This window comes from Taudactylus pleione, unplaced genomic scaffold (genome assembly GCF_031769625.1).
Source record: "Taudactylus pleione unplaced genomic scaffold, aTauple2 ptg000169l, whole genome shotgun sequence".
In the NCBI taxonomy this organism is placed as follows: Eukaryota; Metazoa; Chordata; class Amphibia; order Anura; family Myobatrachidae; genus Taudactylus; species Taudactylus pleione.
Window position 1 is genome coordinate 938927 of NW_028284571.1, and position 17533 is coordinate 956459.

At 38.7% G+C, this 17533-nt stretch overlaps 1 protein-coding gene across 8 annotated transcripts in view; it reads left to right on the forward strand.

Annotated features, from left to right (window-relative positions):
• FRYL (FRY like transcription coactivator) overlaps positions 1-17533 on the forward strand; it is a 310032-nt gene that overhangs the window by 236595 nt on the left and 55904 nt on the right. For all 8 annotated transcript variants that reach the window (XM_088475243.1, XM_088475244.1, XM_088475241.1 and 5 more), the window contains 10 exons: positions 4497-4588; positions 5930-6102; positions 6419-6579; positions 10606-10716; positions 11481-11635; positions 11743-11842; positions 13000-13168; positions 14928-15187; positions 15887-16027; positions 16835-17003. In XM_088475243.1, the coding sequence (XP_088331369.1) occupies positions 4497-4588; positions 5930-6102; positions 6419-6579; positions 10606-10716; positions 11481-11635; positions 11743-11842; positions 13000-13168; positions 14928-15187; positions 15887-16027; positions 16835-17003 (1531 nt within the window). The remainder of the gene's footprint in view (positions 1-4496; positions 4589-5929; positions 6103-6418; positions 6580-10605; positions 10717-11480; positions 11636-11742; positions 11843-12999; positions 13169-14927; positions 15188-15886; positions 16028-16834; positions 17004-17533) is intronic.

Below are 17533 nucleotides of genomic sequence, written 5' to 3' on the forward strand. Positions count from 1 at the left end.
GCCGACACTTTGTTGAAAACCTTAACATTTCTGGTGTGCCTTAACCAAAAACGACACCTGTTTGCTTGCGGTTTCAGTTAATTCAGGTTTGCAATTCCTAATTTTACTTGTAAATTTAAACAGCGTTTTCATCATTCAACTTGTCTGCCCAACATGTCACAAAGACAAGTATTTATTTATACAGGTTGAGTCTCCCATATCCAAATACTCCGAAATACAGAATATTCCGAAATACGGAATATTTTTGGCATGACTGAGATAATGAAACCTTTGATTTTTGATGGTTCAAAGTACACAAATTTTGTCTAAGGCACAAATTATTAAAAATATTGTATAAAATTACCTTCAGGCTGTGTGTATAAGGTGTATATGAAACATAAATTAATTTCATTTCTGTACACAAACTTTGTTTGAGCCACAAAATTGTTGAAAATATTGCATAAAATTATCTGCAGGCTGTGTGTATAAGGTGTATATAATACATAAATGCATTCTGTGTGTATATTTGGGTCCTATTCCCAAGATATTTCATTATGATATGCAATTATTCCAAAATACGGAATATTCCGTTATCCAAAATACCCCTGGTCCCAAGCATTTTGGATATGGGAGACTCAACCTGTATAACGCACACATGCTAAACATTACACTGTATTTATAAGACAATTACATCCTTGCTCTCACTTGTACAGAGATATTGAACCTTGAAAGTGGTACCACTATTAGGGAGAGAGAGAGATTCTAACTTAATTATGGAACTGTAATTAGAGCAAGACACACCAGGGAATTTATTTGGTACATGCTAGGATAGTTAATAATTTCAAAATCCTACATTAGTGTGAACCAGCACATCTCCTATAGTCAGGATTTTTTCCTGTTCCCTATAAATCTACTAGCAAATACATGATGCAATTATGGATATTCCATAACCTTCTCCAACATTTATTAATACTGTATTTCATGCGTTCATTATGGAGTTTAAGATTAGTTATTCTAACAGTTTCTTTCTTTATAATTTTCTTTTAACAAATTTGTTCTCCATATAGACATAACTTTCATAATAGGTATATGTTGATTCATATTGTATATTAATAAATGTTAGTTGGTTAGAATAGTAATTTTATTTACTGACAGTGTAAACACAATATACTAAAAATCAAAAACTCAGCGCTAATTAGATATATTGAAATTCTACAAATAATTGATATTAATCGATGTTATTATTATTATTATCCTTTATTTATATGGCGCCACAAGTGTTCCACAGCGCCTTACATAGTACATAGAACTAATAGGTGAACAAGAAACAAGTAACATACAGTGCATTACAGTACAGGACAAGGACACAACTTATATACATTGCTGAAATAGTGATTAAAGCACTCACAATAAGCTGCCGGGAATTGGCGGTCCCGTGTTAGGTGCCCTAATGGGGAGTAGAGAGTAGAAGAAAATGTAAAGAGAAGCACATGAAGGAAGAGGTCCCTGCTCGTGAGAGCTTGTTATAACAAAATCCATCAAGATGTCCTTCTAATTGGAGCAGCAGATAAATTAATGTGCCTGTGGTAGCACAAAAAATACACCTGGCAACCAGATGTACCAAAAAATGTAAAAAATGAACTGAATATCTGCGCTAATATGTTTCCAAGATAATTGATATGTGCAAATCACCACTAAAACAAGAATTATAATATATAAAAAATGTTTTTACTATAATAAATTCAATATGACCGGTCAATTTATAAACAACAAGCATGTTCACATATAATTATTTGCAATAAATTCAAAAGCTATTTGTAGCAAATATATTACTAATAAATATGAAAATACTAATAATGAAAAGATCGCTGGAGGAGGTGGATCCAAAAAAATAAAAAAGGGAACATATGTGTTAATCCATACTGTCCGCATCCGTGATAGGTGATCTTCAGTCTCACCAGGAGTAATAAGCTGTTATAATGTTACAGTTTGCATGTAGCCACGTTCCTAGCAGACATGTCACATAAATGAACTTACAGATCACTTAGTTCGCATCCAAACACATGAAGAAGCTGTACAAGCGGCGGAGGAGGCTCCGGAGAGACGGGATGTTAGCGGCTCCTTAATAGTCAGGTGTTGTTGGTATCGATCTGGCCGCATCTCAATCCTGCCTCTACTCCGGCTGCCGCTAGTATCCAGGGGGATACTAGCAGGTCTCGCGTTCCGATATACGGATGTTTAGACCGATGCAGATGGATAGTTCAATGGGTCCAAAAGAAAGTCCACTGACGCGTTTCGCTCCACAAATCTGGGGCTTTATCAAAGAGTGAATAACATACTCCACATTGACCTCTTTTTAAATGTAAGCCATTCAATTTCATTGGTGTGTCAATCAAATAGATTGTAAACACCTCAGCAGGATCCACCTCCCATCCACCTCCCCCAGCAAATACCCCATTCCTATAAAGTCCTCAAAAATGTGTGTGTATACAAATATCTACACGGACCACAGAATACATATTATAGAAATAAATAGTGAATATTGAATCATCTCTTATCTTTAATATACTTGAATCGTTTAAAACCTTAATAAAGTTTATATAAACAAAACAAATACCATTAATCTATTAACATAAAATATATAAATATACAAAAATCTTTATTTGGGGCTCAGTGTGTCTCGAACCCATAACCTTGTGTATCACAAACCGTTGCCCTACCGCTACACTATTATTTTTGAGCTATCTCCAGAAGTAATGTAAATTGCTGAGCCTATCAACCATAAAGTAAACTCTGTATGTTAATTCTAGACAGGGCATAGGTCTCATATTTAATGTATCACATTACCTAAACCCACAAATCTAATATTGTATATCTCAATCTTAGAGAATTATAAATAAATGAATAGGTACATGGGTCCTAATAATGTAACTAAACTATAGACAATACAAAAAAAAAATCAATGAATGAATAGTTGGTGAGATTAAGCTGTAAATATTCTATTATACTCACCACACTTATATAAATATATGTATACAGGCTCATGCATAGATAGAATGTTCTAATACCAATATTTACTGAAAAAATCAACCATCCGTGTATATGCATAAACATAAAGACACAAATATCTATAGAGATATAAAAAATATATAGAGAGAGATATGCGGGTATATTTGATTCTCGTTAGACCTAGAACTCGTAACCTCGTACGTCCCAGTCCATGGAGTTGCCCCTACACCATGGATCCCAACCAGTCCCTTAAATGTGTATCTACAAGACATCATATTGAAAAACCATCATAATAACTCTTTAAGGGATGTCATTCAGTGTGCCAAGCAATATGTAAGCACAATGAGATTATGTCTACTAATATGACTGAATGGTGTGACTCCAACTGACTAATCATGCGAACGTGCCCAACTGGCTGCATCAGTGGACTTTCTTTTGGACCCATTGAACTATCCATCTGCATCTTACATTGGTATAAACATCCGTATATCGGAACGCGAGACCTGCTAGTATCCCCCTGGATACTAGCGGCAGCCCGAGTAGAGGCAGAATTGAGACGCGGCGAGATCGATACCAACAACACCTGACTATTAAGGAGCCGCTGACATCCCGTCTCTCTGGAGCCTCCTCCGCCGCTTGTACAGCTTCTTCATCTGTTTGGATGCGAACGAAGTGATCTGTAAATTAATTTATGTGACATGTCTGCTAGGAACGTGGCTACATGCAAACTGTAACATTATAACAGCTTATTACTCCTGGTGAGACTGAAGATCACCTATCACGGATGCGGACAGTACGGATTAACACATATGTTCCCTTTTTTATTTTTTTGGATCCACTTCCTCCAGCGATCTTTTCATTATTAGTATTTACATATTAATTAGTAATATATTTGCTACAAATATAATTATATGTGAACATTCTTGTTGTTTATAAATTGTCCGGTCATATTGAACTTATTATAGTAAAAACATTTTTTTATATATTATAATTCTTGTTTTAGTGGTGATTGGCACATATCAATTCTCTTGGAAATCTATTTTTATTAGTGCAGATATTCAGTTCATTTTTTTATATTTACTGACGGTATATATATAAATATTTTAATCCTATATAATTGTCCTTTTTTTTGTTACCAAAACTTAGTTGTGATCTGGTTCAGAGTATATCTCTTTGGAGTTTATATGTTCTCCCTATGTTTGGGAAGTTTCTTCCCTGTTCTGCAATCAAAAAAGCTGCTGCAAGGTTAATGTTTGTTGAACTTTAAGTGCTTATCAAAGCCCTCTGCTTTCTTACACATTATTCTTACATCCCCAGCTAGTATTCGCTCAAAATAGTATATTAAGTGCTTGAGATATCCATCTTTAGTGAATAACATAAATGCAAACAAACTGTACCACCTTAAACAAAAGATGGAAAAGTAAATTCATACAGTTTGAGATGTACCAGATGTGGGTGAACGCATGCATTACATATAAATGGGTTACACTGTCTTCTTTCCCATCCAGAATATGAAGCGGCGCAGGCGTCGAGATATTTTACGAGTACAGCTGGTCCGTATATTTGAACTGCTGGCAGATGCTGGTGTCATTAGTCACAGGTAAGTACTACCTAAATAGAGCATTATCCAGTACAGTTGTGGAATACTGCATTGTTTCCTCTAGTTGATAATGCTACATAGAGTAATGGTGGGTCACTACAGATAACTTAAGCCTGGCCTCTATCATGCGGTAAATTGCACATAAACTGACTTTAGTAATATAGATCATTGAGCCGCCTTCTCAATGGATGATCAAGTCTCATAAGACTTTAGTGAAAGCAAGTAAATAAAATAGACAAACAGTTCGTCTAAAGGTGCATACACACCGAACGATATATCGTTACGATATGAACGATAAAGATATCGTTCCGTTTGTATGCATCGAATGACCAACGATGCGCACTCTCGCTGGACGATAACGATATCGTCCATCATGCATGCAGGCCAATCTAGGACGATATCAATAATTTTCTATATGGGAGAATGAGCGTTGGTCGTTCATCGTTGGTGAAATCGTTGGTGTGTGGGTGAACAATATCGTTCATCCAGCACATCAGGAATTTCAAGGAAGATCGTTCAGCGATATCGTTCACTAAACTGATCGTCCCTTGTGTACCCAGCTTAAGTTAATATATATGAAGAGTAATTCATAATTGAATATTTATCTTCATCTTTCTTGTGTTCAAGAGTTAATTGTTCATTTGTTCAATTTGCACCATATACATTTTTTCTTAGAAAGTCTGTTTATTATGCAGCAAAAATACAGTATAAAAGTCAAAATAAAACAATATTACATTGTTCATTCACGGTACGCTGTGGCTATAGATACTATACAGTTTAGCAAGAAAATGAAACGCAGTAACAGTTGTGACTGGGAGAAAAGAAAAGTTGAAAGGAAAACAGGGAAAGATAATAGAGGATAAAATAATAAAGTAATTAATTTAAAAGATCCATAAAGGTACAAAAAGTAAAGTAAATCAACACAACAGTCACATTAATGACTTCAGTTCCCATTGCTTGACCGAAAGACCAACCATCGGTTGCGATGGTGATCCCAGGCGACGTCGGTCTCAGTGCTGAGATCACAAATGAAGCAATGAGGGTTCTGACATCTCCTCCTGCATTTGCATCAGAGATGAACGGATTTGCACAGCAGTTTGCGTGTGGCTCTGCAAATCCGTCCATCTCTGAATAAGGCCCAAGGCGCATTCTAAATCCCTTCAAGAAACTAGTAATGACATTTTTAGACTCTGAGGTGATTTTATGTGCTCAAAGAAAGAATACATTCCTTGGAGGAGAGAATATATGTGGATTATATAAAAAAATATATATATATATATATATATTTATAAATGCTATATTTCCTCCGGCGTATTCCTGTCCTTCTGCTTTATTCCCAAGTGCAAGTGGCGGCCTCGATAATGAAACACATTCCCTGAACAATACTCTGCTGGAATATGTGGATTTTACCAGGCAGTTACTAGAGGCCGAGAACGAGAAGGACTCCGACACACTGAAAGATATCCGATGCCATTTTAGTGCCTTAGTGGCGAATATCATTCAAAATGTCCCAGGTACTGTCTCAGCATGGCGTAATTGTGTATTTGTGGGCTACATCTCAGATGTAAATCTTTTTCAGATCTTATTCACTGAATCTCATGTTATTTCCATGCAATTTATTTTTTATTATTGTCATTGAAACAAAAATATTCATCCATCACAAAAAATGTTTCATTTTACATGACCGCAAAACATTTATTGTGCAGGAAGGTACTGTAGCACAGATACAAGCGAGTGCTTAGTGATGTAGCTGGCCTCCTGCTGTTGTGGCGCTGCAGCTGGCAGCCATTTTCTGTGCTAGGTGATATAATACGGTCTGTTTGATTGCAGTGCACCAGAGAAGAAGTATTTTTCCTCAGCAGAGCCTGCGTCATAGCCTCTTCATGTTATTCAGTCACTGGGCTGGCCCATTCAGCATTATGTTCACGCCTTTGGACAGATACAGCGATCGCAATATGCAGATAAACAGACATCAGTACTGTGCATTAAAGGTATTTTGTTTTCTATTTATAGTGGTCATGTCTCATGTAACTCCTGTGTATTTCTCTGTGAGGATTGTCCGAGATTATTTCTTTCTTATCCCTGGTGAATGTTCTCCTACAGATGCGGTATGGGCCTGTACTGTGCAATTTGGGCTGGACATATTGTATTATAGTATGAAGCTCCAGTTTTATAGAAATGCACGTTCGGTCAATCAGAGAAATGGAGCGTACACACGGTCAGATTTGTCAGACTTGTCAGATTTGTCAGATGAACGATTGAACGATTAAACGATCTGAACGATTTGAACGATTTGACCAAAGTTTTGAACGATTTGAACGATTGAACGATTTTTGACTGCATTAAAATGAATGGAATCGTCCAAGTCTGACTGCAAACCCATCAGATGTCAGATATCGTTATCTGACAAACGGGAACGCGCATCGTTGATCGTCCATCGTTCAGGCATGTCAGATATGAACGATTTTCCTTCAGATATGAACGACTGAACGATTTTTAAATCGTTATCGTCCATATCTGAAGAAAAAATCTGATCGTGTGTATGCACCATAAGGCTGCATACACACGTAAAGATTTTCTGTCCAACCATCCAACTAGTTGATTGATTGGTTGGAATGAAAATCTGGTAACGTATGGGAGTAACTGATGATCAGGAATTTTCTCTTAAATGCCAGAAAACAGATGAAAATGGTCGTTCAGACAAGTTTGTTAAATGTTTGATCTAAATAATTTGTTCAAACAACAGTTTTTGTCCATTTTCCAGCGTTTGGGAGCAAATTGCTGATTGTCATTTGCTTTCATACCTTACCAGATTTTCATTCCAACCAATCAACTAGTTGGATGGTTGGACAGAAAATCTTTCCGTGTGTACCCAGATTTAAGGTGCATACACACGGTCAGATGAACGATTTGAACTATGAACGATTTTTGACTGCATTAAAATGAATGGAATCGTCCAAATCTGACTGCAAACACATCAGATGTCAGATATCATTATCTGACAAGCAGGAACGCGCATCGTTCATCTAACAAACATGTCAGAGTAACAAGCCTGTTAGCCTGATCGTTATGAGCTTCATCTAACCCAAACACTCCCCCCTCCTATGACTCATTCCCTCCTGTTGCTGTGGACCAATAGAGGGAGTTAACACTTGGACCTATTGACAAGGGTATTGCATCTGCAACACACAGCACCTGCTCTCCCATTGGTCACAACGCAGGTTAAAGATCACCTGTGTATCACAGTCCACATGCATCTGACTGAGGAAGCGACAGTGAAACGCGCGTCTCAGACCCGCGAATCCGGCTGTGTACAGGCGGGATTCGTCATGGCAGCATACTGACAGGCTCTTCTAGTGGCAGATTTTCTATACTACACACCGGCTCCCTGGAGGTGAGCGCTCAGGTACTTTTCATACTACACTTTCTTTAGCGCACTGAGTGGCTTTATTTAACAGAGACAAGTTTGTGACCCTGCAATACCTTTAGGGCAACAGAGCTCCACTTGTCCTGTACTAGCCATAGTGCAGCTACACTCATACTCTTTCTTCCTATCACTGCATATGCGATCTGGGTTTCCCACCACTCACCACTACCTTTGGTATATGACTGGCAGCAGCACAGATCGCAAACCTATGCTGTGTTATTTCATTACGATAACTATTGTCTCTATGAGTACTCTCATTGGGGTGCGCCTATTAGAGGTTCCAGCAATGTTTACACCAGGACCTTCTTTTTAACGCAGTCCAACAGCAGATACTCATTGTACTTATTCCCTACCCTGGGAGTACCTTTATAGTACGCTCACATGCCATTCAATGGTTATACAATGGCATGCAGCAGCTGCTATTTTGTAAACTCCACATAAAGGAGTAGCTTTACTTTTTCCTATAACCTTACTGTCTACAAGTACCTGGGTGGCATCACAGGCGACCTACGTGTGATCTGCCTCTCATTACAACCTGTGATTTACTTATATTCATTTTGATATTTGCAGGGTCAGCTATTATTTCATCTGACCCCCTTATCATTGTATTTCTCTGATTACTGTTCAGTGTTATTGTGCTGTGATATCTCACGTAACCTATATTGAATATTGTATGGTTATTATCACATTCTTTTCTAGAAGATTTCCTTGTATGCTTCTGCCGTAATTCTGATTAGCCATTGTGCTATGACGACATTATGAGGTCATTGAACTAGTATATGTTTTATATAGGTCTCAATATTGTATGAGACAGAGAATTATAGACCTATTTGTAATATTTCACTTAGCTTCACATAATTGTGATAAGTATTGTATTATATGTTGTCTTATGTTCTATGTATGTTCGTGTTCTGCTTGTGATAATTTATAGCTGTTATTCCAACAGTAATGCCAATAAGTAACAGGCTCAGACTTGTTTTTGGTATTTTAAAATATATCTAATAAAAGTTATCTTTTATATATTATTCTTATTATAACCTTTACATTCGAGTGCCCCCAACAAGAGAGTTTTCTTCTTCTCCCCCATACTACGTTTATCTATACTCTCATGGGGAGCACCTCCACACTTTACAATATTTTTGCTTGACACCTATACTAGGGTTTGATATTTATAATTGTGGATTTTCATTATTCTTTTGACTAATTATATCCAATATATTATATCCTGTGCTCAAACTATATCCCCCTATTCCCCCCCTTCCCTGGTCATTTATGTTTAAACATGTCAGATATGTCAGATTTTCCTTCAGATATGAACGATTTTTAAAATCGTTATCTTTCAGATCTGAAGAAAAATCTGACAGTGTGTATGCACCATTAGACATTCAATTAATCTGGCTACCACTAAATTGCGATATTTGCGCTCCAGTCTTTCAAAATGGTTCACCTCTAGTTCAGTATTTGTTATTTCATAGATTCTGTCTCGTATCCCCTGTGCTGTTGTTGACCAGTATCAAAAGCTTTCTAGCAGTTTGTGGTTTAAATAGAGGATTTGTGAAGGGGAATCAGTTTCTAGGTCAGTGTTGGCTAACCTTGACACTCCAGCTGTTATGGAACTACATAACCCAGCATGCACTGCTACAGTTTTGCTATTAGGGCATGCTAAAACTGTGGCAGGGCATGCTGGGATATATAGTTCCACAACAGCTGGAGTGTCAAGGTTAGCCAACACTGTTCTAGGTGAATGCCAATAATAGCCGTAATAGATCCCCGGATTAAACCTGTGCTGCAGATCTTGGTTTCTCAAGGACTCACTATTCTATTCACTTGTAAATCTAAACGACTATATTTCCTCTGTTGTACATGGCAGTCTACTTATTACATTAGTGACTGCATTGCCTAGAAGCACTTTGTGTTCAGTACTTTCTAATGATGGAAAGAGGCAGCATTCATTGATCATTATAGTGGTGCTATGCCGAGATGTACCGTATCTTCAGTACAAAAACATTTTGGGTACTAATATTAAAACAATCCTAAAAGATGTGTACTTATTACACATCTAAATAAACAATTATAGCAAAATACTTTACACTTTTTTTCTTTATAAATAATTTGGAAATTATATTTAAAATCCACTCATTTAAAAATAAATAATGTAAAGCACCATGTAGAACATTGCTAATACAGCATACACTCAGACAATTATGTATCAGGTCTCCAGGTGTAAAAACATGACAATTTCTGATCAATTTTGGAACAAATATTATCCAGTTAAATAAAAGTTTTGATTAGAAATCATTTGTATATGCTATTTATTTAAATATGCAGTCCTTTAAAGGTTTCTTTAACTCCCTTCTTCCAACATTACGTTGGTGATAAAGCTTTATGAAATCGTTTACTTTTAGGTTTTCATTTCGCCCATTGATTGGCCTATGAGTGTTGCATATAAATAACAATTGATTTGAACACAATCATTAATCAGTATTTCATATTTATAAGTCAGTGAGTGGTATAGGGGGTGGGCCAGGGCGTATTTGCTGTAACGCCTGTACAGATCTCCCATGTTCACTGTCCTGTGTTCCTCTTTCAGGCTATGTCTGCGGTATTGTGCTGTGGCCCAGTTGCAGACAATGTTGGACTTTCATCAGATGGATATTTGTATAAATGGCTGGATAACATTCTGGATTCCCAAGACAAAAAGGTATTGAGGTATTTTAATGTTCTCATTGTTGTGCTTCTGATAGGACTGATCTTCATCTTAGATTAATGATGTCACACATACTGTAGGCCAATAGGACAGACCTGACCGTTTATTAAAATAAATATCAATGAATTCATTCTGTTAAGTAGTTAGTTTGTATGTGCAGGAGCATTTGAAGACGTTTATGCGCTTCAGACATTCCAATGCTCCAGCATACACACTATATAATTATCGGGCATTATTGGCTGATCAGCCCGATCATTGGAAAGTATGTGCCTAGTAGATGCATTGTTCTACACATCTGGCAATATGCTATTAAACCGATGCTTCCAGATGCATAACTGGTTCATATAGTGTGAAATTTGCGTTCCCGCAATTCCATAAATGGGATGAAATGTAAAATTATTATGGTTTTTTGAGGTCATGAAGGCTTTTACTACCCCGTAAAGATGAAACCTACAGTTACTCAACACCTAAATGACATTGCATCGAGTTAAGTTTTTCTAGCTAGAGAATGGTAGTGTCTTTTTAAAAAAATTAGCTTCTATCGTAATTTCCCATTTATTTCCTTTTTGGTGTTAGGTTACACAGTTTGGCACATAACACATCTTTTCATTTTGTCATAAGGTGAAGTTCTTTTTATTAATGAATTTATTTAGGGGTATGTTTATAGTAATTACACATGTGAGGTCTCGCTCATAGGTGCGCTGTTAATCAGATCTGTGATTTAATTGAGAATGTATTAACCAATTTCTCTTCATAAGGTTCATCAACTTGGATGTGAAGCTGTCATGCTTTTGCTGGAGCTCAACCCAGACCAGAGCAACCTCATGTACTGGGCAGTGGATCGCTGCTACACTGGTTCCAAAAGGGTAGCATCTGGCTGCTTTAAGGCCATAGCCAGTGTTTTCCAGAACAGGTATTGCTGATTCCACTCACAGTATATCTGTGGTTTGCTGCATTTGTTAAAGCATAAAATATGTCTCTTGTGATGATGTGATTTAGTGCTGTCTGTAATCTCTGCAGGGATTACCAGTGTGACACAGTTACCCTCCTTAATCTGATTCTGTTTAAAGCGGCTGACTCGGCCAGGGACACCTATGAGATTGCTATGCAATTACTGCAGGTTTGTAAACCTTGTTTATTGTACAATATAAGTTCTGGTCATTGCTCTAAAGTACAGCAAGCAAGTATGGACCATCATTGCTTACAGTAGTGTCAGTCTTCTACATTTTTCTATTGCCTTGAACCCCTGACCTTGTCTTGTTATCACTTGGCAAGGGGTTCTCCTTTGCTTACAATATACTTATATGTTACTTCTATTATTACACATGGTTGATAACCTTTATGTGCAGTCATGCATTATGATGTTCTGTATTTAGTAGGCCTTGTCCCATCTTCCACTCATGAATATGTATAAAGGATTTTGCGTTAATACATTATGCCCAAGTGTTTTTCTTTCCACTTGAATAGGTTGCTAATAAACTAATTTAGGTGTACTTTTTGACTGCTCTCTATGGCGGCAAGGCATTTGGGAGTTGAACTAATATTCCTGAGAATTAAGACTACCAATTATCTATGACAGTGCTTCTTCAATCCAGTCCAAGGTACACAATAACAGTGCATGTTTTTCAGGTCTTCTCACTCACAAAATTACTGTGGATCTTTTAAAATGTATCAGTAAGTAATGAATACTCCTGTGCCCCAGCAGAGAGATTTGGAAAACATGCACTGCTAGTTTGTCCTGGATTTGAGAAACATTGATCTAGGAAGTATTGGTTCAGAATTCAAATTGGCTGCTTCCACTGCATGGCAACAGCAGGATCATGCCGAAAAAATGTTCACAAGACTTGTAAACTGTTTTCTACTATTGGTATCACCGTTGTTAGGTATATTTATGGGGTTTGGTATGATATGTCAACAGTCAGAATGCCGACGCCAAAGTGTCGACGTGTTCTGATTGTCAGCCTGGTCAAAAATGTTGATGTGTGAAATGTCTACATGGTCAAAATGTCGATATGTTCATAATGTTGTCATTTTACACATCGACAGCCAGAAAGTCGACATATTATTTTTTGCATCTGTAACGCTAAAACTAACTGTAAACCTAAATATAGCAATGTACTGTCGACATGTAACATGTTGACACAATGATATTTTGACGATGTTGACATTCCGACCGGATACCCATTTATGTTGTCCTCAGAAGTGTCCTAAGCTGCAGTGTACAGATGTTTTGCTGGTTAGTCCATTTATCTTAGTACAATCATTACTTTCCTGCAGATTTTGGAGCCGAAGATGTTTCGCTACGCTCACAAACTGGAAGTACACAGAACAGATGGGGTGTTGAGTCACCCGTCTCCTCTACCACACTTGTATTCCGTATCCTACTACCAGCTTTCGGAGGAATTGGCTCGCACCTACCCAGAACTAACACTCGCTATATTTTCAGGTACTATTTAGTGTATAATGACCTTTATTACAAGTCACATTCCCCTATTTGTGGTGCCTCTATGTAAATGTCTTTAGCACACACCTTCACAAATGCTGCAGATGTAATACTCTCTCATACACATGTTAGTTTTGGACATCAGGCGATGCACACCACAGCTTCTGAGCGTGCCCTCCATAGGGGACGGATTTGGGGTGGCCCCGTGATATTTATTGTTCCCCGGTTGTATGCTAAATAAGATTCTATAGATTTGTAGTTATTAAATCCTTTTTCTCTCAGTCCTTTGAGGGACACTAAATGGCCTCACTTTTTGCTTTTTGGGGACTATTACATGCTGAGCGATAGTCACGTGAGCTGCAGTCAGAATGACTATTTTCCTTTGCATGTGATAGAAGTGTGCATACAAAGTGACAGCTTTCACGGACCATACTCCTGGCCTGTTCTTTGGTGTGTTGTTCCCAGGCAGTCACTGGGGTATGCTGGGGGAGGAGCTTGATCTGTTTGCCAATTAAATGTAAAGTGTCCAAGCTTTAGGGGTCTATTTACTAAGCCTTGGATGGACATAAAGTGGACAGAGATAAAACTAACCAGCTCCTAACTGTCAGTTTCAAACACAGCCTGTGACATGACAGGAGCTGATTGGCTGGTACTTTATCTCAGTTCACTTTATCTCTATCCAAGGCTTAGTAAATAGACCCCTTAGTCACCCCACACTATACCCCAGTGATAGAATTTAAGTACAAAAATCACCTCATATTTTTTTTCATTATTGATGGATGTCATACAATCAGTTTAGTAGCAAAACCAATGCAGAAGTCTTTGTTAAAAAAAAAATGAACGTCCCTACTGCACAGTGCTCCTGGTACTAGGATGTTCTTAGCCCCAATACAAGCAAGCGTGCACATATTGGGTTATATGTTTATGTGCTTTTACATTGAGAGCACATTTATTTATTGTTATGTAATTAGTTCAGCCCCACAAATGTAACTCACCATTTTATTGGCTAGTACAATGGTAGCAGATATGTTTCCTTTTTTCGAGGTCTGACAAAGTTATATAAGGCCCAAAAACAAACATTCTCAAGTTTGTAGAAATAATTTTTACGGCACATAGGCGGTACTCCATACATGTGTCCCAGACCCCTAGACCGTGCTAGATCAATAACTATTGTGATCAGTCACAGAGAGACAATAGTCTTTATATGGCCAGCCACATATTAAGGAAATCCCAGTAATGTCACTAACATCAGTGTTTCCATTATTATACAACTGTATTGGGCAACAATCAGTGATGAGGAACCTCAGGCCCGGGGGCCATATAAGGCCCGCAGAATCATTTGGTCTGGCCCTCCGAGCTTTTTTCTGCTAGCCTCCTCTGGATAGCGGGGTCCCTAGAATGGCACACTGCAACTAGAATCTATGCAGCAGTGCCGCCTGTGGCGTCCTCAGGATGCTGCGGGCTTTGCTGTAATCACTGGCGATTGTGACCCCGTGTGACGGCACACGGAGGGGGCGTGGCCTGCATCGGCTGCAAATGTTATATCTATCAAAATGACCTTCGGCAGAAAAAGGTTCCCCACCCCTGGGTCAAATGCTTGTTTTCACAAATGTGTAACCTGTCAGTGTGTGCATTGTTTCAGCACTAGCGTTATAACACATTCTGCACTGCCACTATTATTGCAGGCCAATTGTCTAAATTAATTTAATCCAATTTCCTTAAAGTAATATTTTTCTCCAACTTCATTACATTTCTTTGACAGAAATTAGCCAGAGAATACAAACAGCGCACCCTGCTGGCCGACAGGTGATGCTGCACTATTTACTACCTTGGATGAACAACATAGAACTGGTAGATTTGAAGCCTTTGCCTACAGTCCGCAGGCATGAAGATGATGTTGAGGAATCACTGAGAGACCGCGACATGATGGTCAACAGCCGGCGCTGGCTGAGAGGAGAAGGATGGGGGTCACCTCAGGCCACAGCAATGGTCCTAAATAACCTTCTGTATATGACAGCTAAGGTAAAGCATTCATCTATTCACAGCCATAGGAAGGCCTGTTATGTTTACTAACTGTACAGCACCGCCTCTATTCTGTATACCAAATGCATTTAGTCTACATCCTGTATTTGTGCGTTGATTGAGGGTTTAAAAAATATAATCCTACAAGTGGTCACGTTGTTGGATGTAGAATTCTTCCACATGGAAATAGTTTGGACTTTGCAGTGATGTTTACATTGTTTCCACCAATTCAGTTCTGAATGATTTGCAGCCGCAGACATCACAGAGAATAACGGTACCCCGACAACAGGCTTTGTCCTGTGCTCCTCTATTGTTTCAATTAGCCACAAAAGCCACTGGAATGGTACCCAGCAGCTTCTGTGTGTTCACTGCAGGAGACTAATTCTGCTTGCACCCTAAGGAGGTGTGATCAGCGTCTACCTATAGTAATGTGCAGCACGCGGCTAATTACATCTGTCCCTATGAGTGCAAAGGAAATCATGTGACGTTGGTGCCGCGTTCTGACTTTTTCCAGCACTTTGCAGCCATCCCTGCTAATTAAAGTGCCCCCTAAAATCGTTGCTGCATTTCCCTTGGATATTATTTGCCAGTTGATTGTAACTGATTTATTTGCCTTTTATATAAGGGGGGGCATATAAAAATATCAAAACGTATGTGTGTTTTGTGCACAGTATTTATTTAACTCTTAATATTTTTCAGTATGGTGACGAGGTGGCATGGTCAGAAATCGAAAACGTGTGGACCACCCTGGCGGATGGCTGGCCGAAGAATTTGAAAATAATTTTGCACTTTCTAATAAGCATTTGTGGTGTGAATAGTGAGCCCAGCCTGTTACCTTATGTGAGTACTTCCAAATCTCTGCAGTGGCACCAATGTGTTTCTGCATCTTCCGTAAATCTCCAGCACTTTCGCCTGATAAAGAAATGAAAATGCTAAAGTGAATGTAATATATTACTGCACAGGTTCTCAAACTTGGTCCTCAGGACCCCAAACAGTGCATGTTTTCCAGGTCTCCTCACAGAATTACAAGTGAGATAATGAGCTCCACCTGTGGATCTTTTAAAATGTGCCAGTGAGTAATGAATACACCTGTGCACCTGCTGGGTGACCTGGAAAACGTGACCTGTGTGGGGTCCTGAGGACCGAGTTTGAGAACCCCTGCATTAATGTAACGTGGTGAGAGACATTGGAGGTTTTGCAGCTTATGTTTACCACCACAAGAAATAACTCTGTTTATTTGTTATCCTGCCACAATGTCAACACTGAAAGGTCAACATGTTCTAAAAGTCGACATGGCCGATAGGTCGACGTCATCAAAATGTCGACAGTACAACTTAGGGTTGTTCTAAAATATAAAAAAAAATAAAGGGACATCAATATTCTGATGTTGACCATGTCGGCATTTGTGAATGTCAACCCAATGTGCATGTTGACTTTCAGATTCATGGCTCTCCCAGACCTTGCTGTCATGTTAGTCTGGACAACCACCAATAACATTTCAAAGCATTTATATCTGCCAATAGTATTAAATGGGACTAACCAGGCACCTCTTATTAGTTTGTGTATCCTGTACAAAGCTTGTAAGTGTTCTCTCCGGGTACCTGACTTATGGTGAGATTGAAATTGTGATCTTTTATTTGCACCCAGGTAAAGAAGGTGATTGTGTACCTGGGCCGGGATAAGACCATGCAGCTCCTGGAGGAACTGGTTAGTGAACTGCAACTCACAGACCCAGTGAGTTCTGGAGTGACCCACATGGACAATCCACCTTATTACCGCATCACTTCAAGCTATAAAATCCCCTCTGTCACCTCAGGTAACAGCACATCCGTGTGCCTCTGCTTACACACATGCATGTCCAGGTTTTATTTTGCAACAACAAGCAAAATGATCTATTTTATGTTCACTTCATAAAGTCTGCTAGAGTCCCACTCAATTTCTCCCAAACATCTTGCATAATGGTAATACGAGGGCTTTCCATCTTTGGTTTTAACTGAAATTCCCGAAAAATCTCCCGATGAGGGATTTCCTGGCATTTTCAGTTAAAATCTTCAGTCCAACTAGAAAGAGTATGTGAGCAGCACATCAGGGCGGGAATGCTCTCTGCTCCTTATCCCAGCACAGACACTTCTATAAGGTTTGGAAACAGCGCTGCTCCCGAGCTGATGCCACTCTCTTCAGACAATAGGAAGAAGATAATGACACAGAAGGTAGAGAATTGTAATGTGTATATGTAAAGATTTATTAGTAATGCATCTATTTTGCCCACTCACCCGGGACACACTATCCTCCAGGATCCTAATTGCCTTCTTCCCTGGGGTCCCATATCCCTCTCTTCCCTGGGGT